The 26,162-nt window shown below is 41.0% G+C and overlaps 2 protein-coding genes across 4 annotated transcripts in view; both read right to left on the bottom strand.

The window, feature by feature from the left end:
- Nucleotides 1–789, bottom strand: part of PPP1R1C (protein phosphatase 1 regulatory inhibitor subunit 1C) — a 57,610-nt gene extending 56,821 nt beyond the window's left edge. Inside the window, exon 1 of one of the 2 annotated variants that reach the window (XM_009953183.2) lies at nt 539–789. In XM_009953183.2, coding sequence (XP_009951485.1) covers nt 539–619 — 81 coding nt within the window. In that variant the 5' untranslated portion in view covers nt 620–789. The remainder of the gene's footprint in view (nt 1–538) is intronic. The other variant, XM_086465821.1, reaches the window with a different exon arrangement.
- Nucleotides 790–8,877: 8,088 nt separating this feature from the next.
- Nucleotides 8,878–26,162, bottom strand: part of ITPRID2 (ITPR interacting domain containing 2) — a 41,711-nt gene continuing 24,426 nt past the window's right edge. The window contains exons 11-18 of one of the 2 annotated variants that reach the window (XM_086466288.1): nt 23,211–24,425; nt 20,735–20,815; nt 20,259–20,386; nt 19,055–19,205; nt 17,862–17,927; nt 16,776–17,189; nt 10,483–10,607; nt 8,878–10,079 (exon numbers count right to left, since the gene is read on the bottom strand). In XM_086466288.1, the coding sequence (XP_086322414.1) occupies nt 10,497–10,607; nt 16,776–17,189; nt 17,862–17,927; nt 19,055–19,205; nt 20,259–20,386; nt 20,735–20,815; nt 23,211–24,425 (2,166 nt within the window). In that variant the 3' untranslated portion in view covers nt 8,878–10,079; nt 10,483–10,496. The remainder of the gene's footprint in view (nt 10,080–10,482; nt 10,608–16,775; nt 17,190–17,861; nt 17,928–19,054; nt 19,206–20,258; nt 20,387–20,734; nt 20,816–23,210; nt 24,426–26,162) is intronic. The other variant, XM_086466289.1, reaches the window with a different exon arrangement.

The raw sequence follows: 26,162 nt of genomic DNA, 5'->3' as shown, positions 1-26,162 counted from the left end.
ACACATATATATTTTTGAAATATGTAAAACACTGTAACAATGACATAAAGAAAACTGTATAAAAATCATGAGAAATAGAGAAGGTAACTGAAATGATAACTATTGTGCAAAACATAACTCATATTTTCTCATGTTACCATGAATGGTAAATAAGCTGTCTTCTGTGCAGTATTTCCATGAGGTATCTATAATCAGCTTCATGGTTTGCTTTATGTACTTTATTTGCTGAGAATGTGCACTCATATGAAGTGTACGTATTAAGGTAGAAGTCTAGTTATAGAAAAGGCACAACAAATATATACTGAATAAGCCTACCCAAGGTAAAGAAGCCTTAGTCTGGCTAGAGGACGTATCTTCCTCCCTCTTTGGGTATATCCAGACATCGCATCTGGACACTTCCAGAGCATTTAATCTGTAGTAACACTAATGTAAGTTAGAAAGGCATTTAGGGCACAAGTATTACCTGTTCTCACCCCACCTTCTACCCCCGTTCCTATCCCATTCCCTCAAAACACTGAAAGAAACTTGTCTTCCTTACCTGCTCAGCTGCCTCGGGATCTATTTGACTCTGAAACAACGGCACAGCAAACTGTATTTTTTTAGGGCTGTTGGGCTCCATCGTGATGCTGAGGTGAGTCAGACGAGAGAAGAGCCTGGAGCTTGGGGCTCGGTCTGTGCCTCTGCCCAGACACCCTCCCCACAGACAGGCAGAGTGCTCCTCAGTAACAGCTGCAACTCCCGACTTAGCACGGGAATCTGTGTGAGCCGAGCAACTCCCTTATTCCACATCCACAGAGATGCCACTGGCTTGGATATTTTCTTTTTTTTTTCCCCTCTCCCTTCGCTTTTGCAGTCCTTCAGATCCCCTCAGCACAAAGCTGAAAGGAACAATAAGCTAATTGTGTACCAGTACACTTCTACATATGCCAAGCATTCACTCAGAAGCTAATTGAAAATGCAATACTAACATTGCATGGCCTGGAGCCCTGGGATTTGAAAAAGAGGATCTCTCCACCATACATTACTAACTGGCTGCTCAGAAGTGCAATGCAAGCTCCCTTTGAGTATTGCTGATGGGCTCTTAATTATTGATGAACACAAATCAGGAAGTTTTCAGATTTTGGGGGTGGAGGTAGCAGGAGGGGCGGATGCAGTAATTCCATCTCTGTTACAGTGTGCCAGAACCGCTCTCCTCTTCTCACATATCAAACATTTGCCTTTGCTATTTCAAATCCTTTTCTAAACCTCTTTCAGGAAGATTTTTGATGATGATGCTGTACAGATGCCTACACTTTCACAAAGTTATCTGGTGTGCTAAGTGGGTTTGCACCCTAGGCTGAGTTTGCAGATTTAGACTGTGATCTCTTCTGGTGGGCTCCATCTCACATGACCAGATACTGAGAACATCCACATTTAAGCCAGTTATCTGGGCTCCCTCATGCTAGACACATCAAAGGGCATTTCACCCTGTCCTAGTTAAGTGGAATACAGTGTTTACTGGAGATGACATTTTCTCTCCATTAACCCTAGAAAAAGTAAGGATGACTCAAGACTAGTTACCTCACTTTTAGATGGCTAAAATTCAGAGGGCCAAATCCAACTTCAGGGTACAAAATCTGTGCCACCTTCTAAGACCAGGAAAAGAACTTGGTCAGTCATACCAACAGTACCCTCTGGTGTACCTTCTCACTTTTCATTTCACCTTAATTCAAAATAAGTGTATGAAACAATACACAGTGATCATGGACTTAACCTACCTCTTTGCTTAGAGTACCTGGCCACTGCCAAGCAGCACAGCAGAGCTCCTGTGACAAAGGCATGCTTGATGCCAAAACTGCATCCCCAGATGGAAAACACCCTAGAGCCAGTTCAAAGGGTTATGCTGAAAGGATAGGTTTAAGCCAAAGAGCATTGGGTCAATCTCTTGTTACACACTACCATCAATTGGGAAAAAAGAGAAAATCAGGTACAGCAGGAAAACCCAAACTAACCAAATCCGTCACAGAATAAGCTTTATCTGGGATGAGGCTACTTGCAGAGAGAAAGCGCATTTTGGTCAGGTTTTTGGAGAGTCTATGAACTCTTTCAACAGAGAAGGGAAACAACCAGCCAGAAGAAAGAGCAAACAGACAAAATTCACAGAGTAACAACTTGAGACCGCCTCTTACAGACTGCAGTAAGGAAACAGAGAAGCAGCTGAATTCAGAGCTGAGGCTGGACATCACCAAAACTCAGAGGAATTTCAAAATGTGTTTCTTGTTCAGGGCACTGAAAGCACTATGGATTTTCACAGTTCATCGCACGTTTCTTCAGAGTCTTTGAGTATTTTCCCACCTGTGCCAGTGGAGGAGGCAGGGAAGGAGTGGGGATCATGGTTAAGAACAATATACAGGCTGTGCACAGCAGAATAAACCAGCAAGCCAGGGATGGAATATTTGTTTGGCTTTGATTTACACAAAAGAAAACTATTAACACATTATTGGAATGCCAGGGTATTTCTGACAAAGGCAAGCACACCAGCTAGTTGGTTTATGAAGAACCTGGTAAAGTTCAAGAGGTGAGAATACACTGAAAGTTAAAGACCCAGTTGACTCAACGATCGAAAATAACTCTGTGAGTTTCAGCTGACAGCTAGTAGCCAGCAATTTTCCTGTCAGACTTATTATGATAGTTTAGGTGGCATTAACTTGGAATTGTAGAACCATAGAAGAGTTCCACTTCAAGGGGACTTTGGGAGATACCAGGTCCCACCTGCTGCTCAAAGCAGGGTCGGAGTTCAGGTTATCCTGGGCCCTCTCAGGCTGAGTCCTGAATATTTTCAGTGCTAAGGTGAAATGCTCAGTTTCATTTACCACAACAAACAAAAGAGATGCACAGAATAGTGCACAGAATAGTGATATTCAGTGTTTCATATGATCATTATTAAGCCTTCACTATTCCTACAAAGATGAATCATAATTTGCTTTATAGACTTCCACAGACAATCAGAGCCACAGCACAAGTGCAGCAGTTCTGCTGGTACAACTAAGGGTCTAAGACACCAAAGTAAGAGAGACATTCACTGCTTTCACTAAGGACAATTAGAGAGTTGTTTTCATGACAGTCTAATTAGCCAATTTCAAAACTCCTTCATGAACAGACATGCCATGAACTTCAATGACAGCTTCAGACACAGCAGATCTAACCAGGGGTACACCCAGGGGAGGACATTCACAGGGATCTGAAGTTGTGGCTTTTCTCTGAGAAATTTTCATACTTGAAAGAAAATAATTTTTGCTTTCTCAGTCCCAGATAACGTGAGGAAAATGTTTTCCAGCTGCTTTGCTATAATATATATATTGATAGCATATTTTAAATATCAGGTTTCTCTATGAAAAAAATGATTGCTTGCCATAAAATATCTATTATAGCTGTCTATAAAACTTTGTGCATTAAATTATGCTACAATTACAGTGTACGTTACTGTATTACAGGAGCTATAATTCCCATTACAAAGGCTTAAAATTTCTTATGTTAATGATAAAGCCAGTTGAAAAAACACATTCAGATAGTGAAAAAAATATCAAAACATTAAATGCTCAAAGGATTATAAAGGTGTATTTCAGCTTTAGATTGCTGGGCATAGCTGTCTAAAGGAATCTTGTCTCAAAGTCATTGCTAGCCATGGTATCTGAGAAAAAAGCTCAACAATCGTATGAAGAAACAAACCAACAAAAGCAATTCTTGGCAGGTTCAGAAGGGAGCCAGACAACAAGACGGGATAAGACACAAGGACAAATCCTTAATGGGGCTGCTACACATTGGAGAGAGGCCCACTGATGATGCAATGTGGAGATATTTGCCTCTGCAGCTCTCCTCTGTGCCTATTTGGAGCTGGCTGCCCAGCAACCTTCACATGCACTATAACAATAAAAGTATTTTTAAAACAGTATAAGAGGCATATTTCAGAGCGCACTCTGATATAGCATTTCAGGATTACTACATCAGCTCACTCTTACACCTGATTTGCAGCACTAGATGTCTCCGGGCAAAGCATGCTTGCATTTTCTATAGACTGCATCATAGTCTGGGGAAGAGCTGAAATGCATTTATGTATTGCCAAATCCTTTTAGCTCATCTTCTGTTTTTAGTGCACTCCCTCACATTGTTTCAAATTCCTTCATGATTCAGCTAAAACTATCATGGAAGAAAAAATAATAGCAACTGTCTAAGATCTTTCCTTCCTATGTCATTCACTAGGTTCTGGTATGAAGCACTGCCTTTTAATATATCCTACTGTAGTGACCAACTATCAGAGTACTCATGGCACAGTTCCTGCTTGAGATATTTTCCCTGTTGTGTTAGGAGAGGTTTCTATTTCTTTCCTAGCCAAAGTCTTCTGGGAAGGGAATTCAAGGGTCTCTTTCCTGCACTCTCCTTACACAATTTCTGTCGTGGCTGTGATCTGCCTCAGCTTCTTTGGTGTGGTCAGCAACTACTGCAGCATCAGCCTGGAGAAGAGGAGAGAGCTGGAGCTTGTTGTAAAGCCAACCTACTTAAGGCTTTGGCTCCTAATGTCACCAGTGCAGATGCAGGGAAGCACTCAGCTACAGTTCTCTGCTCCACCAGGCTGCCTTTGCAGAGCAAGGACTCAGCTTGGAAGTGGCATTTCTTTTAGTGTGTCTCTTAGGACAGAACTTTAATCCCCATTGTAGTCACTGATACACGAGAACCTTTGCAAAGATGTGTTGATCCATGCTTTCCTTGGACTCACTGCCTGAGACCTCTCACACCACCTCCTCTGCACACTGCTGGGCAGCCCCAGCAGCATCAGGGGAAGAAATGCTGCAGAGCACATTGCTTCCCAGCCGCTGCTCATCAGCTTTCTGCTGCAGCCAAAGGGGACTTCAGCATGTCCCTTCTGCCTTTTTCTAACGAACTGACAAAGTTTTTTCACTGCCTTTGTCCATCCAGAGGCATCAGTTTTGCAGCGCTTTGTGTTGGTCATGGGCAGAAGGGAGGCAGAAAGCATGAATGCTGGACGCAGTCTTTGCTGTGCACCATACGTGTTCATAGACAGGCTTTCCTCTTGGGGCTCTACACTGGGCATTGCTCATACATGCTAAGCCCAGATGCGAGCCCTCCAAGAATAAACAATGACATATTCAAAACAATCCTGAAAGTTGTCTTTCAAATAGCTAAATAGGCATTGCAATCAGGATGGCTCCCACTCAAACGCTGGAAACAGTCTGCTATTTCTGAGCAGAAAATGTGAAGAATTTAAAACCTGCAAGGGTGGGAGGACACAGAGCAGATCATGTCTCTCGTGTGAACAGTAAGTGCTGCTACAGGCAGGTCAAGAAGAAGAACAGAAAATCTTGTTGAGCAGCAACAGAGTCAGTGGGATATTCAGTGAGAGCTGTTGGCCTATTAGCAGCCTAACCCAAATTTCCATCTTCACTACTCATCCATTGAACATCAGGCTTGGACATGCTCACATACGAACACACGGATTCATAAGGCCTAGATAAGTAAAAAATACAGCTATTTCTATTTACATGATCTCTTTAGTTGAGACAATAATTCCTTAGGAGTATAATTTTAATCATCATCAGTTTAAAGTTACCTTTATCTGAGGACATAAGAACTGATATTATCTATTCAAGTCTTCCTCTGGGACTCGCAGCTTTCCAGACTATCAAGTAATGTACAGACATTTACTGGTAGGTGCTAGCCACTACCATCCGTAGTATACACACATCCAAAACATAGGAATGAGCTGAATTAATGGGACATAACCTGATCAGACAGTAGAAGTTCAATAGTGCAGAAACCAAAATTCTGGTACCAGTTTTAGGGAGGTATTTCAGCAGGAAAACATGCTAGAACTTGCTTCCTTACCAAGAAGAGGGTAAATCTAATATAATTTTCAATAAACAGAACTACTGTTGGCAGTTTATATAGACTTTAGAATGAAATCATATTATCTTATTTCCATATTAAATTTTTAATGCAAAAATTGACTGACTATACCATTGAATTAAACAATTTAAACATAAAATTGAGTTTCTACTGTAATTTTTTTTAAAACAGAAGTTAAAATATAGAACACAGAGAAGCTGAACAAGGAATAAACTTCTACAGTTTCAGAGTCTGAGCTGGAAGATTCAGTGTATAAACACCCACTACCAGACTGAAAATGGCAAGTCATCAACTGTGCTACAAAAGCTCAGTATGCCAAATTCAGAACATGTTTTTAAAATTCTGATTTTTGAGTTTGAGACTCTTCAGATGCCCCTTCTTTCTTGCTTCTTTCTTTGCCTCAGAGGATAGGCTAGACCTAGAGAAGTCACAGTGATCCTCGAGGTGGTGTCTGCAGCAGCCAGGCTGGCAGGACCTGCACAGCTGGCACACCTTGAGGGCAGTATCTGGGGTTGGTGACCTGGAGAAGGTGGCTGGGGCACAATTGTTTGCTATTTCTTATACAAGTGTCGGAAGCAGCAGGAATGGGGCTGCTCCATGAGCAGGTACAAACCAGGAGCCAAAGTCTACCCCAATTCAGGCTGTGCCCTCACTGGAGCTCCACAGGGCCTGGAGGCAGCAGCAGGGCTAGAAGGCATCACACAAAATTATTCAGAGATTGGTTCAAACAAAAAAATCTTCTCCACGCAAGCTGTGCTTAAATTGCAGAAGTCGTCGCTACAGGATGCTATGGACACCAAAACTTTACACGAGCTAGAAAAGCAATTAGATACATTAATGGAAAAGAAATCCATCAAGGAAACCACTGCTGGCCAGGAAATCCCAGAGGCACCACCTGCCGAGAGCAGGAGAGCAGAGATGCTCCCCTTGGGGTACGCTCTTCCCAAAGAGTAGCATTTGCTGCTGGCCACAGTGAGGGTGAAGATACTGAAGGGGATGGACCTTTGGTTTCATCTGCTGTGGCTGGTCTTACGTTACTAACTGTAACAAAGCTCCAAGCTTCATGAGCCTGAGCTGCTAACTCCTCGTACTTAAGAATTATCAATACCTTTGCTAAGCTTTTTTTCATTGCTTATGCCAGTGCAAAAATATGTCTAGATGCAAATTTTCCTGCACATCCCCCCTGTAATAACAATACCTAATTTATTAAGTGCATATTTAAAACCCACATTGTTTGATCTTTAGTATCCCCCAAGTACTAGGCCCCTAAACATCTGCCTGATCTGAGCTGTGCCGTAGGCACATATTGCTCTGCAGCAGACTAAAGACAAGTCTATTTTGCTGCCAACAGAGATGTAGCTGTCCTGTACCCATAGAAAACAGCTAGCTCTTAGGGTTTCTAAAATACAGCCCTTGGCTTTACATTCCTGCAGGCAACGGGCAACCACAAAGACCACTATCATAGTGAAGTTTAGAAAAGCATCCAAAATATCTGTGGCATTACTGGGGCTTTAGTCACAGTAAATTTGATTGACCAATATTTATCAACCTCTAATACAGTTGTTTTAATCTGTATAGAATTCATATCAAATTACAGGCTGGCAGAAAGAGAGACAACACTGATTTGTAAGGAAAGTAGCAGTTTCAATCATTAAACAAAAGAAAAAACATCCATACTCAGAAAATCATTACAGCTGAATTGACATTACTAAAGGGCAAGCCACCCAGGTTAGGCATGTGTCCAATAACAATGATGGCTGTTCTGAAGGCACAAGTAGGAATGTCAATAAAGGCTGATACTAGTTCAGCTTAACTTATATGACAGCAGCGCACTACAACTCTTTTTTTTTTTTTTTTTTTTTTTTTAACAGGAGTTTATAGAAGTTCCTGTACCTACATAAATGCCACTCAGAAAATATTAGCTGGAAGTGTCTTTAAGAATGGTAAAAATCTATAATCAGGATTACGGAAAAATAGGTGCTTGTATATTCATTAGTTTCAGTACAGTTTTTAGAAATGTCATTTTGAAATGTCTTTATTTTAAATTATGCTAGAACCTCACAAATCTGCCTTCCATCAGAAGAAAAATTGGTAGTTTTCCAGTTCTCAGGATATATTAAACACTAGACTCTGCTGCTGAGATCAAACGTTCTTACAAGCTGAAGCACCCCAGACATTCTGGGACGTCACCTACAAATGCAAGGAGCCAGGCTACTGCACCTGTGGAGGATGCTGCTGGCAGCTGCTGCATGATGGCTGCTGGTTCCTCCATCGCTCCGTGAGAGCCACAGTTGCCACCTTTCTTGGAACGCCATTTAGAGTAGCACACAGGCACAGGACCTACATTAACAGTCAAGTGTGCTAATTAATCTGGCTGGAGGACAAAGGGAACATCTGCTGCTGCAATTATTTGAGAAGGTTTTGGGCTTGAACATTTGCGAAGGAAGGGTGCAGGCACTTGGGTCTGGCTGGTTGCTCTCTGGTGGCATTCTGGAATGGAACTAAGTACTCATGCAAGCTGCAAAGGAAAGCAGAAACCTACTGCAGCTTACCATCTCATATGGATTGTCATGCATAAGTGCTGTCAGCATTTATATTTCAACTTTTAAACACGTAGGATGAGGTTTTCAAGAAGGTTCTGGCTTTACTCCCAAGGACAAACTCCAAGGACAGGTCAAAACCAAACAAATTCTTAGAGCTACAACAGGAGCCAACAACTTCAAGAGTTTGGTTTTAAGTGCCAACATCTCTCTCAAATTTGTATCACACATTTCTTAAGCATATAGGCTTCCCTGAACATCTGAAAGCTTTTGGAAACCCAAGTCCTGAGCTTTCCTGCTGTTCTCCATTCTGTGTACTATTTGATCAAATCTATGTTACTTATTTTGCTTAAAAGTCAACCATGCACAATGAAAAACATTGACACAGATTATAGGCAAAATAAATATTTTATTGGTTTAATATACACTTTTTTTTTAAGAAATCAGCCCTTGTGTGTCTTCCTAACACAATTTAAAATCTTAGAACCTTTTTCATATAATATTGTTATATTTGAAATTATTTTTGATTAAAGACCTTGACATAGTGTAAAGAGTTTTAGTAGACAGAAATGGCAAAGGAGTAAAGATATTCCAAGCACAGCAAAACGGGATATTACATATCCACTAAATATCTGTTTGACCACATAAAACCTCCAATGACTTACAGTTTGCTCCACCGGAACAAACGCATGTTCACCAGGCTGACTGAAAGTACACTCTGTGAGGGATGAGGAAGGAAAAGAGATTTTTTTCCATTTTGTCCATCATACAAGCAAGGTCGTTCATCGTTCCAAGTTGCACATCCTAACTGCTTTCATAAGATCAGTACTTTTATTGCATTTTGGTTAATATGAAGCAGAAGAAAACTTCTCTTGGTATGACTGACAGCAGTTAATACAAAGACAAAAAACAGTGCTTAAAATAAGGCACTTTTCTATACAGGGATGGGCAAACAGTAAGGAAGCAAATAAAATCAGTTAAAAGTTGTCTTCTACACAAAGATAAGGCTTTCAGTGTCAGAACTTTAAGTAGTTTTAAGTAACCTCATGTTATTCTACCACTCTGCTAATAGTAACCGCCCCAAGAATTAACAGCAATTTTTACAACAGGATTGTTTCCTTCTTTTGAAGTGGCACTAAGTAACAGCAGTGGAAACCATTATTGGTTGTTTCAAGCTCTTAAAGTGGATCAGTTATTGCACAATAAATACCTCACAGAGGTCAGTGTTTTGGGGGTGGTGGTTTTTTTTTTTTTTAATTTTTTTTTAAAAAAAGCTAGGCTGAATGCATGTGTGTTACTCATAAATTGGTTATGTCTGGAAATCTTCAAGTTTCATGATGCATCATTAGACAAAGAAATTAGCTACATAAAAATTTACAACAGGGACATACAAATAAATACAAAACCTTTCAGAGTGCTACAGTTTTGTTGATGCTTTAAGGAAAGTAATGAACTAGTTAAAAGTGTCTAAGTCTTTATAGATGAACTCAAGGAAAGGTACACATCATAGAACCAAGCGTCGAGTACAGTAGCCTATCTCAGCAGCTTTAACATCTCCTGAAGCAAAAATAACTTGACATTTTTGCCAGTGTATGCTGCCCAAAGCAGAATCCCACAGCATTTCGGACTACATCCAACCTTATGGAAAAGAAAAAGCAAGACAAATATTTAAATTAGATTTTCTGAAGTCTGCTTGTTATGCTTACGTACATATTTTGATAATATTCATATCTAGGGCAGGCAAACTACAGAAATCCTCTCACATAATGCATTCATATGCAAAGTCACCACGGAGCACACTGAAACCAAAAATCAAGGACCACTGCATGAAATCTGACAGTGGAATGGGCCAAACTGTAAACCATCTGATTTTCCAAAGCCATCCAGGACTATCACTATTCTCTACATTTAATGAACTTCCATTTTGATCACTTACATTTCAAGTGGAAAATGCAACCAAAGCAAGATTTAAGTTAACAATGACATTTCATATGATAAAAAAAAAAAAACAACTTGGGTCTGGCAGATTCACGAAGTTTACCTGTGGTAGCAGTTTCATGGCTGTGTATCTTGTTTTGCAGTTGCAGATCTACTTTGGGGTGATACGGCTGCTAACAATCCACTTACTATTTCTCGCCTTATTTCACCAACAATAGATTCCTTGATCTGAAAGGGATTAGCCAAAGGTTTTAAGGTCAGTAAGTTATATAACCAATGGATAAAACTAAATGATATTGCAGATATGTTTGACATTATCGACATATGAAAACGTATACCAACAAAAAGTCAACTTTCAAAAAATGCAAATGGAAAAACATAAGAGGGTTTCTCTTGGAAAAATAACTGTAAGTAATTTTAAAGTTCTTGCAAATCATACAAATGCAAACCAAACTAGTTCTATTTTTCCAGATGGTAAATATATCTACGTTTTATACTTAGAATAACTTGGTTTATGTTAAGAACATACACATTTCAACTATGCAAAGTTCTGCAAATGGCATTTCAGGATACATACACCAAAAGCAACCCAACTGCACCATTTTTTGGCTTTAGTCATCTCTTGAAAAGGAAGGCAGGACCAATCTGCCTCACAAATGGATTACACAGTAGGAAAGGTCTAAGTCCATGAATATGAGCTGCTGTTTTTACATAAATCAAAAAGAGACAAACCCTAATTACATACTTTCAGCAGCAAAGACAGAGAACTTCAACAGTTGCTCACATCATCAGTTGGCTACTGATGCCAGGAAAGGCTGTTTTCCATAGGACTGTGACAAAGCATTTACTCACTAAGTTTTACATAAAACAAACCCAGGAGTTACTACTAGCAGGCACCTGAGTGTGGCTGAGGCTGGAACAAAGGAAGAGCATAGCATTGACGGCTACAGTAAAGGAAACAAAGGGGAAAAGGAGGCAAAACACAGTTCTACAAAAGCATGTTATGCTGGAAAGGAGCAGGGCACAACAAAGAAAAGTAATATGGGCTGCTCACAAGTACGAGAAATCTTTGGCACTAACTCATTTTTCTGGATGGTCTTCAGGAAGGACTAAGAAGTCAGATGTGATTCCAAGGACAGGGAAGGATGACGATAGTGAGAGAATGCCAAATGGTAAGAGCCAGAGCCTGGTTGCCGGGGTCACTCACAAAAGCATTCATCAGCCCAGTTAAGCAATACGGTTTTCTTTTTCTTATGAAAAGGGCAAATAATTATTTGGCATGAATAACCAATCTTAGACTAAAGAAAGTACTGTTCATAGTATAATTTCAAAGTAGCTTTCAAGTGCCTGAGTAGCTGTAATGAACCTGAGGCTTGATGCCAGAAAAAAAGCCCAAATTTCTAATCCGTTTTGTCAGCAACAATTCCCTTTGTGTTCTCATACCCCACCAATACCAATTATTTACTCAAACCTAGCCTTCCTAATGGCCTTGCCATGTTTGCATAGCCCTTTCATCACCTTGATGAACATCTTGCAATTATTCTTGTAAATCTCCCCTTTTCCTGGTGTGTCAAAAGGATTAACAACAACGTCAGAAGGGTGGCAGCAGCATTAGCAACAGGTTATTTATCCCTTGCTCTCATTGGCAAGCAATTCAATCCCTAAACCGTTAGTGGGAAAGTTCCTTATTTCATTACTACTTTGCATCAAGCAGAAATTCAGAGACTATGTTACTGGGAAACAGGTTTCCAGTTCGGTTGTTTGCTGATTAACTGACAAAAGAAAAGCCAGTGTGTAACAGGACCTGGTTTACCGATGGCTGCAAGTCCTGAGGATGTCTATGCTGATGCGCGCACAGATGTACAAAGCTTTAGGATCGCTGTCAATGCAGTAAGGGCTTTGGGATTTAGAAATACAGGCACAAGGAAACCTGCTACGCAGCAGCCTGGCTGTCCGGCAGGCCACTGTCATACGAGAGCCCCGCGCTGCTCGCTCTGCTTCTCCAGGATCACACAGGGCGGGCCTGCGAGTATGCTACAAAACAGTCATTGTATGCCCTTCTCTTGACAAATAGACAAAAATAAATCTCACTTTCCAAAGAAAACTGATAAAAGCTTCCTAATTTAGCAAGTAAATGGTCTAATATGACAGACAGTCTTGTGGTAAGGTGGAGACTGGAACGGAAGTGGCTCCTGTTCTATTCTCAGCTCTTCCAACAACTTCTGGCTTGACCTTGGTGGATCACTTGAGCCCTCTGCTTCTCACCTTCCGCCTTGACAACAACAAAGCCACCCGCTGCTGCTTCTTTTCACTGCCACTGCTTCCTCCCTCCTTTCCAGACTCATCAAGGTCATTCCTCCATGGCGAGCATGGCACTGATTCCTGCAGTGACAGTCCCATGCACGTGTCATGACAATGGTCATTGTTTGCCTTTTTCATTACAAGTAATTTAGGGCAAGGTGCACCTTCCATTTGCTCTGCAGAAGGCACAGCCCGCAGCCAAAGCTTCCTCATACAAAAGACAGAAAGCAGTCAATGAACGCTCCACCGGTACTTTTAGCAGCTGAATGAAAAATTGATCATTTGAAAGAGGAGAGAACCCACTCGTTTATGGTACATACACTACGTTGATACAACACTAATATTAAGACACATTAATAACACTGTACCACATTCATAGACAGTTTTACTACAGCAAACCAGTGATCTTTCTCCCTACGAAAGAATTACCGCTACTGTAATATTATGTTGTTGCTAAATAATGAACTGATTGAGAGTGAAATGTGACACAGTGGCAATTCTGGAGATGGGTGTTCTTCACCTACTGATGGAAAATGGGCATGAGGTTTTTCACAGTCCTCATACTCCTGAACTGCAATAAGTTTTCTGTAATTAATAGACTTATTTTCAACTCCATTTTATTCTTGTGTCACTTCTTCATGGCAGCAGCTGGTGAGTTTTCATGCTCAAGACAGTAAGATGAGGAACCCAATGCCTGTACAAGGGAAGTATGAACAACCAAGAGACATTTTTGACTGATGCTGAGCTAACATGGATTTGAAGGGAAAATGGGAAAGGGAAGATTCTTTATCAGACCATCTCTCTGTCCCATAAAGACACCATTACAGCCTCTTAAAACAGATGTTGGCATGAAAATCACACATTTCTTTAAAGTGTAGCTTCATTAAATGTCATTTACAATAGAGAACTTTTAGCAAAAACAAAACCTGCATTGCTTTTAAGCAGAAAGCTTTTTAAAACTATCATATCTTTTAAACTGTAGAGGAGCAGAACAAGTGGGCACTCCTGATGCCTGGTGGCACTCTTAGCGACAGTGTGACCTATGAGTCAAGCAGTAAGTGCTTCATGTGATACTCAGGGGAGGTCAGGCTGTATTTTCTTCAAAACAAGAGGGCCACTGTTTGTCGTTTTAACATTTCACGTCGTTGAATGCTGTTCCATGGGAGTTAGTCCATAAACGCTAGAAATTAACACCATGAGGGGTTTGGTTTTTTTAAAGCCAGCAAATAGTTACAGGTCAAAGCTCACAAGCATTACAACCCACACAGGCATATTCTGAAACACTGCCTGACTTTTACTTCCCCAACACAAGTCATGCAGCTACAGAAAATGAGAGGAATAAGCAAGCATTTAACATTTGTTAGTGCATACATAAAGCATGCATCCTACCAGATTTCTTTCTTTTGACAACAAAACTGGAATTCCTTTGCTAAAACAGGGCTACTTAAGGAAGACACATATCTTCTGCTCTATTTTAGATCTTATGAAATACAAAGGATTTTCCTAATCAGTATTTAGTATCATATTCTGGCTCTGCAAAAATTACCAGCTGCTTCAAGCCAATGCATCTTCACTCTGACCTGCAAAACTTCTCATGCTGAGAATGTGAGCTGACCCGAAACAGGCTGCCGATGAAATTAAACTGAGGGACAATCTCTCTGTGCTCAAACACTTATGAAATGAGTCAAGCTCAGTTATTTGCTGACTACTCATCTTTGAATAGTAGCCTCTCAGTTCAGTGTGGATTCTTTGAGCATTACAATGTCCTCAGTGCCACACAACCCAAAGAACAACCTCTGTGCAAAAAGTACACATCTTTATTTGCTATCAATTAATGAAAGTAAAGAAGAACTTTGACACAGGCTAACCTCAGAGAAAATATTGACTGAAGTTAACTCTGTACTTTGACTCCAGCTCCCTTTATTCTCTCTGCTGCTTTTGCAGTACATTTGAATTACAGTTCTCTCCTCTTTGTCTCAGTTTCTTCTTTAGCAGCCCTCCACCATGACACCACTCCTCTGACATGCAGGTTTTTACAGAAGGGCTGGATATAAACGCAATAGCCTGACTTCACTTCAGAATTGTCAGCAAAGTGCAAGGCATGATAAATATCTCATGTGCAAGTCTTCTCTGAGCATTAGGCAAAGAATCCCTTTTAAAAGGCATGAAAGGAAAAAAATGGACCAGAAAGAGAGAGAATTTGGGAGGTCTGGGAGTATTTTGTGACACCTCTGAAACAAGGCCTTTCCCAAGACTCCTTCCAACTTTACTCTAGCTACTTTAGAGAAGATGGCAGGAGGAAGGTGGCAGAGGGAGAAGAAATTTAAAAACTGAATGCTTGCCCCCCTGCCTCCTTCATTCCTTTGCTTTCAAAGTAGAGTTGTAAAGCTGTAGCATTACAAGCTCCACTGTAAAGATCAGCGATGGCCAGAAGGTGTTCAGCTCCAAATGCTGAGCACAGTAATGATGAGGTTATTAGTCTGGTGGTACCTCACCAGGAGGTACCCTCCCTCCCACAGGATAATGCCACTTTCCATAACTCATCCCACCGACTCTAAGGGGGCTACTGATGGGGTGAAGCACGATTCAGCATCATGCCGCTACTTACTGAAAGCTGGTCTCCATTTCATCCTCTTCTACCACTAGCAGTTCACTGATGGAAAAATGCTTGTGGCTATGCATTATTCTTTGCACTCTCGGCTCTGGTTATTTATGGAGTTAACCAAAGGTAAACAAAGTAAATATCTTCTCACGCTTCCAGCCATCATCTTCTGTAAGAATACTCCTTAGTAATGCTCTACTGCTTCACAATCTCACTGTGCCAAGTGTAAAGTGCCTACTCATAGCAAAGCCCACAGTGAGTCATCCAAGAAAATGTCTCCACTTTGCAGAAACAGACATAGCAGAGTCTTGTGGTCAAGACGATGAGTAAAAGGATAACTTATAGTCCAGTACACTCTGCCTCTTTCTGCACTGAGAGAAGAGGGGTGAGGTGTGGCAAAAGATTCCTCTGGGATTGCAGCTGCTGTTTTATCATGAGATGAGCAGCCTGCCTTTCATCATGCCATTTCAAGACAAAGCTAAGGCAGAGATGGTTCCCATTATTCACAGCCTCAATGCAGGCAGACCTGTATGGTACCACAGCATTACAGCCTGGCCTGTTGTATATTCCTGAACATGACACCTTTCCTGGCCTTTCAAGCGGTTTATGGCAGAGCCATACAAAAGCTTCAAGAAACTAAAGGCTAAGGGTCCAATGACCCTCAGTTAAAGGCTAAGTAGTCCCTCTCCAGTGAAGGAGAGGGAATAAAGCCCATAGGTTCTCAATCCCCATTTCTGTATTCACAGCAGAGAGCTTGCTGCACTTTCTCTTGGGCACTGCTCTTGAGAGCAAGAAGTTTCTTTTTCTTCCCTTTCCCATTTATAATACTTGCCATATGGCTTTCTGTCATGCTACTGACAAACAAAAAATGCAGTTTTAGTCCTGTTTTTTAACCTGGCCCACAGGAAAAATAAACGAGCACCCTTCACTTTCATTGACTGCCAATAAAACTAGTCCAACAGCATTGGTCCAGCATCAGTCTTAACGTCTGAAATAACTTCTCATCTAACTTCAGCTTGCTTCACTCACACTTCTACAGTCTTTACTGCTTTGGGGTAGAGGGACTGGGAAGGTATTTTTAACATTTACTACCAAGTTGTTTCAGAAAGAACATTTCATCAACCAAATTAACTCCAACTTGGCATTTTAGCAAGCAAACATAACAGAGAAATTTTCACTTGGGAATCTGAAATACTGCTGCTTAACCAAGTAGTACAGATGGCAAATTCTGTCTCACCCAGACTTACAGTAGTTAATAATTCATGTGCTAACCACTATCACCAAATAAACATTTAGTGCTTTGCACAAGAATACAACTGTGGCTTGAACATATAGACACAAGCTCTGAGCCTTCAGACAGTAGTACAGTAACAGTATGGAGCCTTGGCTTGAGAGGGAAGAGAAAACCCCAGTGGCCAAGTTACAGATAGCCTTACCTTAGGTTTCAGTAAACACTGTTCAAATATCCTAGATCTCAGCCCCTCCCTCCTCACCTCCCGTATGACTTGCTGTAGCTCCTCCTGTTCCACAGTTTTGTGGATTTCATCAACCGAAGGCATGAGAGTGACTTTTTCAAGTTTGTGCTCCACCTCTGTCTTGGAGTCTGCGAGCTCCTCAGAGCTTTCCACCTGCTGTCCAGTACCTGCTCTCACTGGGGGAGTTGGTGTTAAGGCAATGGAGGCTCGGTATAGCTTCTTGCTTTGACTCTTAGACTTTCCTGTTAGTTCAGAGGATCCAACACCAGCTTTTCTACCTGCGTGACCAGAGCACACTGAAGAGGAATCAGAGTTTCCATGAGAAAATATGGACTCTGTACCCTCTGCTGGGACAGTTTCCAGCCCAAGATCTCCCAGTCCTAAACCCAGTTCAGACTTCAGAAATGACTGTTCTCGAATAAGTTCGGAGACCTAAGGATTCAGAAAAGAAACAGTCCTGAACAAGCACATTAATAAAGTCACACACCTATGCTTTCTTGTTATTTGTTCAATCACTTACTCATTCCCTCCATGTAACAAATACAGCTATAAAATAAATATATGCTTTGCCTTTATGACTGCAACAAACTGGATCATAAAATGGAACACGTTTTTTTGAAAGCCAACATAAATACGAATTGTGGCAGTTCCCCAAGCCACTGACTTTTGCAATACGGATGCATCCTGCCAGAGCCATTGACAGACACGTAAAGGCTTGATTTTGTTTTTCTTTGCTAAAACAATTCAAGTTTGTTCTTTCCTTTCTACAGTCTTTGAACTATTTGGTTTCAGTAGCATAAAATACATAGAAAAGACAGAAACAGTTTTCCTTAGAAAACTCACCATGTAGTCATTCTATCAACTAAATGCAAGCAACATCTCACTTCTACACGTTCCTCTTAAAAACAAGCAAGAGTTCACAGCTACTTACACCTATGGTTAACTTTGCTTAAGGGAAAATGCAGCTGTTCTCAACAGAACTACTCAAGTGAGTAAAGTATTTTCAAGATTATGTGTTAAATGCATCTCCTGCAACCTTTTTTTAAGAAATCCCTTCCTGGTTCTTTTTCTTAGTAAAACATACAGCACACAACAACTACTTACTGGTTCAATGACATTCAATGGAGAAGGGCATGACAGATTATCAGCACTTCTGCTTCCATACATACCCTGAAAAATTAAGGTACGTTAATGCATTGAGGATTTTTTTAGAGCTCTCAGAAGCTAACATATAAACACGCCATGTCTCAGACAACTTTCTGTAAGAGCAGAAACTTGGAAACAGGAAGCAAAGCTGGTTGGAGAACATTTATTTCAGTCATTTTTAAAGCTGGCCCTCTTCTATAAAAGGATTTACAAATAAAAAGATCTTTATATGGTTCAAAGAATGCAAGTTTGGCTTGGGATCACAGTAATACCATATTTTCCTATTCTTGGGTTTCAGTTTTTTTCCCATGACAAAATACTGAAGAGGAAGATGTGGCCTGTGCTGCTTCTACAGAAGACGATCGGCTAAGAAAGAGGAATGAAACCCAGGAAGAACACGTGATACTTTTCATCTGTGCTTCTTTTGTTTGGCTGATGACAGAATTGCAGCAGAAAAAAGAGGAACAGTCTTCCGCTGAGCGAAAAAGAAGAGAAAACATGTTGCCACGCCACCAATAAACATATGCAAGTGTCTCTTATCCCCCCTCTTGTGCTTCTGGGGAGTGTTTGTGGGAGCAGAGCTTCTCCCACTCTTTGGCAGGGAGCCACACATTCATCTGAAGGAGCTATAAAAGGCAATGGAGGAAAAAACTGAAGATGACAACTGGATTTTCCTGTTTCTTTGTTCCATGGATCGGCAGAACTAGAGGGTAAGCACACCCCTTTTCTTGGGAGAGAAACACTGTGCCTTTCTCATCTCTCTGCCCTAATTTCACTAGAAAATCAGTGTAGGGAAACTCCAGAAAGACCATCACCACCCCCCAAGGATTGCAGACATGAGCAGTACCTACCAAAACTGTGAGAAGTCAGGATCATGACAAGGAAAACTAAGAAAGCACTGACAGAAGAGGTCTGAAATCTCAGACCGAAACCCCCAGAACATAGGTATTAACACTAAGAAAGTCCCTCTATTCACACACCTTTTCCCCAAGATGAAACACTGACTGAAAATAATAAAATACGACCCCTGATAATATACACAGCATCATCTGATTCCCCAGATATCATCCCACTGTAAAATTTTTAACAGTTATGAGTTATTAACATTACACTGAGAAAACATACAATGTTGTTTCAAAAGTAATACTTACTACATGTGTCTGAAGTCTGTAAGGAGAAGTCATGTGCAGACTTCTCAGCTGGTCTTCCAATGCAAGCAGACGTTCTTCTAACTGCATCTCTAACTCCTGTAGCTCCATGCGCACAGACTTTCTCAAGCTCTGTAGCTGATCAGCTTCGTATCTATACCAAGTCCATCACAAAAAGAACAAGGGCATTCACTGCACACAGCTGCACACCACAAAAGAAGGAACTGAGCAGGACAGTCCCATGAGTAAAGGACTTCATATAAGGGAATTCAAAGTGAAACACAGAAAATTCCTCTTTCATGGGAAAATTAGCTGAACACCTAGATGGAACAAAAGTCTTTCTCCATTTATAGAAAATATATATCACTTAATGGAGAAAACTAAACAATGTAGTGTATCATAGAACACTCTCCAAAAATTTTAGTTTATATGCTTAAATATATGCAAGCAGAAGAGATTGGCATTTATACATATATTTACTCAATTCCAATTTAAAACCAGTAACAACAAAAATCACAGAGCAATGCAGGAATTGCATATTACTTCTGCATGGTTCTAGATTCCCAAGCAGTTGCACCTACATTTTGGCTAGGATGACACTGCATAAGAAGGCCAACTGATTTAAAATATATTTACTTTTAAAGTGATTAGTCAAGAGCGGATTCAACTAAAGTAAACATATAAGCAGTTTTGAACATTGTTCCAGATCAGCTCCTCCTGCAAACTCATGGTGAGCACACACACAGCCAGAATATGAATGCCATCTGTAGCCTGCCAAGTGGCCACTGTAAGCTGGAAAAGCATCCGAGTGCTACAAACTTTATTCTTTATTTACATCTACAAAGACAAAGGGAGGCAAATGTAAGCTGAAAATCTTAAAAGGCCTTTCCCCCGACAGTATCCTATGTTCATGTATCCTATGATAAGAGTCCTTAAAATCTACAGCTGTAAAATCACTTTGGAGAAAGGATGAGGAAAAAAAATATCATCAATTAATGAGAAATAGGGATTAGAAGAAGCAAAGAGGAAAAAAACTCTAGAATGAATAAATACGAAGAAAAGAGTAAACAAGTTTTTGGCAAAAATTCAGCTCCAACTCTGTTCAAATTGAAACTTAGAGATTTCTTCCTCTGATTTCAGGGGCAGTGACACATTTCCTGAAGGGCCAGAGTGTTTTCTCTTTTTTAAAAAAAAAAGATCATTTTACCTTTCTTCTTCTGTCATGTGTTGATAAACTGTTGTCTGTTGACGTAACATAGTCAATTCCAAATCCATCATTTGGGTTCTGAATAAGTTTAGATTTCGCCTTACCACTTGTAGCTCCTGGAAAGTATTCTGGGGGGAAAAAAACATGCATTACATGGAAAAATTGAATTAATACATGTCTGGATCCTATAACCATATTTGCCCAGATATGCTCTTTGAGTCAAGCAGAACCTCAGCAACTTCAGTGTACTACAGAGGCTGCATGTTGTGAACTCACAATAATTCAAGAAAATAACATTTTTAGATGTATCATATCATTAATTACCTTTTAACGTTATTTGCAGGATGGAGTCATCTGTTATCTCTTGAGAGCAGAGATAGGGAACTGCCCAAAGTTAGCACAATCCGTGGCACATTTAGGATGTTTCTTTGTATTTCATTTTGACTAAGTACCACTATGTGAACAGGGTCACTTACTTCATAGAGAGGTAGAATGGATGATCTCTGAGTAGTGTAACCGGTGGCAACTGAAAGATCCTGACCCCTCATCACTGGATACTAGGGAAAAAGCAAACCATTTGAAATGGGAAAGTTAGCTATCTCCTTTATGAACTCATCTTCTCAAATGTGCAGATACTTCAAAAGCAGCCACTGTTAAAATACAACCTTGCTGGCATTGCAATTTCTGCTATCACTACGTAAATACTGTATCAGAAGAAGGAAACCTTACAAAAATGGCAGTGCCAGTTCTTAACTGCAGGATGTGCACCAAAGCTCTAATGCAAATGTGCTGCAGGTGAAAAACCAAATTAATCCTGTCTGACACAGTAAGTAGGAATAAAAGCTAAGCTTTTCTGCATCAGGCGTTTTATGCCAGAAAACTCAGTAGTCTCAATTGTCTTAGCTAACGATAAAAAGAACAACTCCAAAACCAGAATTGAGCAAATTAAACTGCGTCCCATTTTCAAAGCATGATTATAGTCACATTTGTTGTAGGGTCTTGCTCAGTTCTTAGTTTGGGTTTGTTTTGTTGATTTTGAATGTCGCTACATCGCCTACATCCAAAGACCCCCATGTGCTGATGGTCTCTCATGAGAACAAGGTTGTTGGAGAACCTCTATTTGCATGTTGCATCAACATATGGAGCAACGAGATAAAATTCAGGGGCTGTTACGTGTAGAGACATAGCACAGCAAAGAACAGTAGAAAGAGCAAACACATTTACCTTTTCAAACATGAAAAAGACAGCTCATCCAATATTCAAAGGACTATTGACATGTCATGGAAAATCTGAAGCATGTCCATTCATCCAGAGTTTTGCTCAAACATGATCGTATCAAGGGGATGTTTTGGTTTTCCTCTCCTAGTTTTCTCTGTTCCCTGTTCTAGCAGGAATATATCTGCTCCTCTTTATTCCTTCCTAAAATCAGAATCGTGTATTTGAAACATCTCAAATTTTTCTTTAGCTGCTGAGTACGCTTTGTGCCAAACTCGATCTTGGCTGTAGGAAAAAGCAGCACCAGGAAAAACATTTTCATACAAACCTCTGCAATAAGAGGGACCAAGCCCCCAAAATGGAACTAGTCTAGACAAAATACACTGAAAGCAGAACAAGTGGGCTAGATGACACAGCTTGAGCATGAGTTCTGGACATAATACAGAGGGTTCTTAGTAGGTTTAGTTAGCATAGTACATGTGGTAAAAGTACTGTAGCATACTGTAATCTTACAGAAATCAAGGCTGCAATTGGTACATGAGAGAATTTTACAAAGAAGGTTAAATTCTGCAAGTGCTTACTCCCAGGCACACCATCCACTACCTTGAGCAATGGTTGACTTAAAACACAGCTGACCGCAGCTTTCCACTGCAGAGCTGGTCACAGTACCAAAGCTCGCTCCAAGAAGTATGGCCAGCTGATATAACCAAATTCAGGCTGGACTAACCTCTAACTTTTGACAAGTGGCAAAATAAATAAAGTAACAGGGGTCTAAAAAAAGCCCACTACAGCCTACCACTTGCCTTATGGTGCAGGCAGGCGCATGTTTGTTCTTGGGTAAAAAACACAGAAATTGTTGAAGCCCTTAAAACTGTATAGTCTTCATGTATTCACATATATAAACAAGCAGAGTCTGCAACTGCTCTGCTCATGTAGCTTCCTGAAGCAGCTTGCAGCCTCCTAAGTTGGATCACTGCCTAAGAGAACAGCAGTACAGGGATGGCAGAGGAGTGACAGCTGGCAATCAGGGGAGAAAGACCAGAAGGTGTGGCAGAAACTGGTAAAAAAAAAAAAATTGCTTGCATTTTAAAGCATTTCTTCTCTGAGTGATGAGATGGACAAAATTTCACATGCTCTGACAAAACTGACTCTTAATAAACAACTGATGACGTCAGGAACATGTTGACTAGCTCCAGAGTTGAAAGTGCAAAAGACTGGCACAAAACAGCACAGAAATATATAGGGATCAATCATCATCAACATCATTAGTGAAGCAATGTGACTTGCAATGAAGACAAACATTTTTATCAGTTGGATGGGAAGTATGTCAAAGAGAAGAAGGGAGAGGTCACAGGACTGTCAATATCTATTTTCAAATCTAAAGCTAATGACTATCACCTTAAAATACCAGCTGACAAACAGTACACTGTTTCTCCCTCCCACCCAAGAATATCCATAAAAGTAAAAATAATTAATTAGGAAAAAAAAATAAAAAACCCAAACTGGGTCAACTGCAACAAGGGAAAATTACATGCAAAACAGTGGAGCACTGAAGAGATGATCATTTGTCACTTTAAACAGAAGCTCCTAAAACAGTAGCAAATCAAACTTGCACAAAATGTCTTTTTTTTCCTGACCTGTTGCACTATGCAAAGAAATATTCAGGTTAACAACCTAGTTTTGTAAGGATAAAATACGAAGCCCCTTTGCCTGGGGCAAAATTCGGCTTCCTCTTACCTGTGAGAGGTTCTGCAGAGAGTTTCTGATGTCATGTAGGACCCTGCGTAGCTGCATCTCCACCGTGGAGGGCGGGTTGATGGCATGAGGTCGATGAGGAAACCCAGTATGCCTTGGAGAGAAGGGACAGCTGAAGGGGGAAAGCAAGGTGCTGAAGGAAGAGCCGGAGATGCTTGGAACGCTGTGGGTGCTCAGCGTCCTCATGTGCTCACAGAGTGGTCTGTCCTGCCACTCAGCAGGGAGGGAGTGAAGGGAGCACGTTGACTGGGACATGTGTGCTGGTGTGTGCAGCGGGCAGCTCTGTACCCTGGTGGGACTGGGCTCCCCGGACAGCCTGTTGGGCCCAGTCTGGGGCACTTCTTTTTTGGAGGATGAAGGTGCAATGAACAGTGTGGATTTGCACACTGGCTGGCTGGCGGCTGCCTCACCCTCACTTTTGTCATTCTCAGACGTCGCTTTCTCGTCTTCCTCCATACGTGTGTACTTGTAGGTGAAAGAAGGAGGACTGCACAGAGTCTCTTTTCCTGGAGTTAACTGGACATTCACAGAGGACACCACTTTCACTGGATTCAGCAATGCAGTTGGGAGAGACTGAGACCGCCTTAGAGGATAGCCCGATTCAGCAAACCAGTGTCTCTGCTTCCTCAGGAGATCTTTTGACTTAAGCAGAGTGCGTCCGGCCCTGGAATCAGATGTGCTGACAATTCTCATCTCAGCTCTTTGCAAGGCAACATGAACCCTGTCCACAGACAATGGGGAGGAGCTGCCACCTTCCAGAGACTCCATTGACTTGAGAATATGGTGTGTGTGGTACTGAGGAAACTCAAACACACTGCCTTCCTCCAGCAGGTCCAATTCTTTTTGCTCACTGGAAATGTCTTCCTCTTTAGAGCGGACCTCTCCTTGGACTGTCTCTGATATATGAGATGTCTTACTTTCTCCTCCTTGATTCTGTTCAGTTTCACAGTCAATAATTTTTCTATCTTCACTCCTTCTGTCCTCAGAAGGTGTCCCTACCTTTTGTCTCTCTACTAGAGGGATACCCTCTTCATCCTCCTCCTCCTCATCATCATCATCTTCCTCCTCCTCAAACTTATTGAAACTGGGCAGTTCCTTGGCTATTGATGTCTTCTGTTCCTCACTATGCGACGTCACGGTTGTCTCACTGTCACAGCTGTCAGCACTGCTGCCCATGCCCTGCAAAGACTCCTGAACCTAGGAAGGATACGAGGCAGCAAAGGCATGAACATACTGGGGACTCAACTACTGACTTCTCAGAAGTTGAGCTAAAAGTCCAAGTCCATATTCATCGGGCATTGTAGCGGGAAGCAGAAAGAATAATGCAGTTAGTGTTCAAGAAAAACAGTGAAAGAGAATAAAGAAGACACAGTATCAGATAGGTTAGAGGCATATTGTACAGCACCAAAAGGAGGGGGAAAAAAAAAATCTGGTATATTTACAAGCCAACAAGACATTTTCATAAGAATATGTGGTATAAAGTACAGTCTTGGAAGTTTACCACAGTTGACACACGAACTAGAAATTAAGAGCTTTTGCCATCTCTAATTTCTGCAGCTCTCACTGCTGTTAGAATATTAACTATTAGTTCCTTCTAGAGAGATTACTTATGGTCTATGTCAGGCAATAGTTCCTTCTCCAACCATCTAGAAGAAGATTTCAGTCATGAAGGTCATCTTCATAAGTACGTACTTAACATTGCATGCACTGGCACAGCCACAAATTAATATGAAAGACTGTGCAGGTTCAGATACTCTTCAAGTCAAAGGTATTAAAAGAACAAAAGACTGTAATGTCTAGGTGAAATTAGGTGTGCTACATGTGTGCATATCCACATCTCTAATCCTCTGTCACATTGTTCACTTACAAGACAGGCAAGCAAAACTTCAAGAACTTGGATGGAGAATTCTTCTAACTTCTTTGGTAACATCAAACTCCCCTGCAGAATATCCCATCTCAATGCCAAAACCTCACTTAGGAATCTTTATTTAGGATGTCACGGATGAAAAGCAATCCGGTTCGTTTTTGAGTTTTCTCCTGAGTTTCAGAGGAATGTTATAGCTGCTAGAGGCAATTATTTAACAGTAGATGGCACTAACTTACCATACTTTTAAGAGACAACATACACCCCTCTGTATCCCCTTCATCTTTTCACAGGTTCTCTTCACTAGCTGCCAAGTTATCATTTCCCCTAGTCTCATCATTCACCCGTATTTTTTGAAGTCAGCTCAGCACTTGGTCTGAATAAAGCAGTGAAGGTGGCAGAAGACAGCCTAGCAATTCCATGGCACAAACCTCGTGCAGTCTCAATACCTCTTTTCAAACCAGCATAATAGAAAGCAGAACAATCTCATCCCTTTGCAGCCAACACAAATAAACTCCACCAGTCTTCCAGTGAAAGGCCACTTAGTTGCAACATGCTTGTAGTGGACTCTTAATCAGGTTGCAGCCAATATAAAGATCAGGAGTGAGCAACTCTAATCTGAGCCACCTTCTAACATGCCTGTCAACTCCACTGCACTCCCAGTTTAGTAGAGAGCAGAATGAGTATCTTGTACTATTATGCTCATTACAGAGACTCAGACTCATTATTTCCTTTATTCAATCTCCTGCTCTTGGAAAGTGTACGTTGATGTTTAAGGGAGACAAACAGACTTGCGCTGTCATGGCTTTGATTTTGCTAGTCAGTTGAAGAACTACTAAACTGGAAAGCACAGAATACCAGTACCAAACAAGAAAAGCAACAGGGAGGGTGGGAATGTCTTCTTAGTAAGTGCCAAACAGCTTTTAAAATGTTTGGTGTCCCACAAGGAAAAAGCATACAGTAGCATTAAAAAAAAGCTCAGCAGCTGCAAGACATAGAAATGAAATTACTGGTGATACCCAGAATCTCATCTTTGTATTCCTCCAGACTGTGGTTTAGGTCCCAGACAG

This window comes from Leptosomus discolor, chromosome 5 (assembly GCF_034619465.1).
Source record: "Leptosomus discolor isolate bLepDis1 chromosome 5, bLepDis1.hap2, whole genome shotgun sequence".
Lineage (NCBI taxonomy): Eukaryota > Metazoa > Chordata > Aves > Leptosomiformes > Leptosomidae > Leptosomus > Leptosomus discolor.
This window is presented reverse-complemented; position numbering and strand designations above follow the sequence as displayed.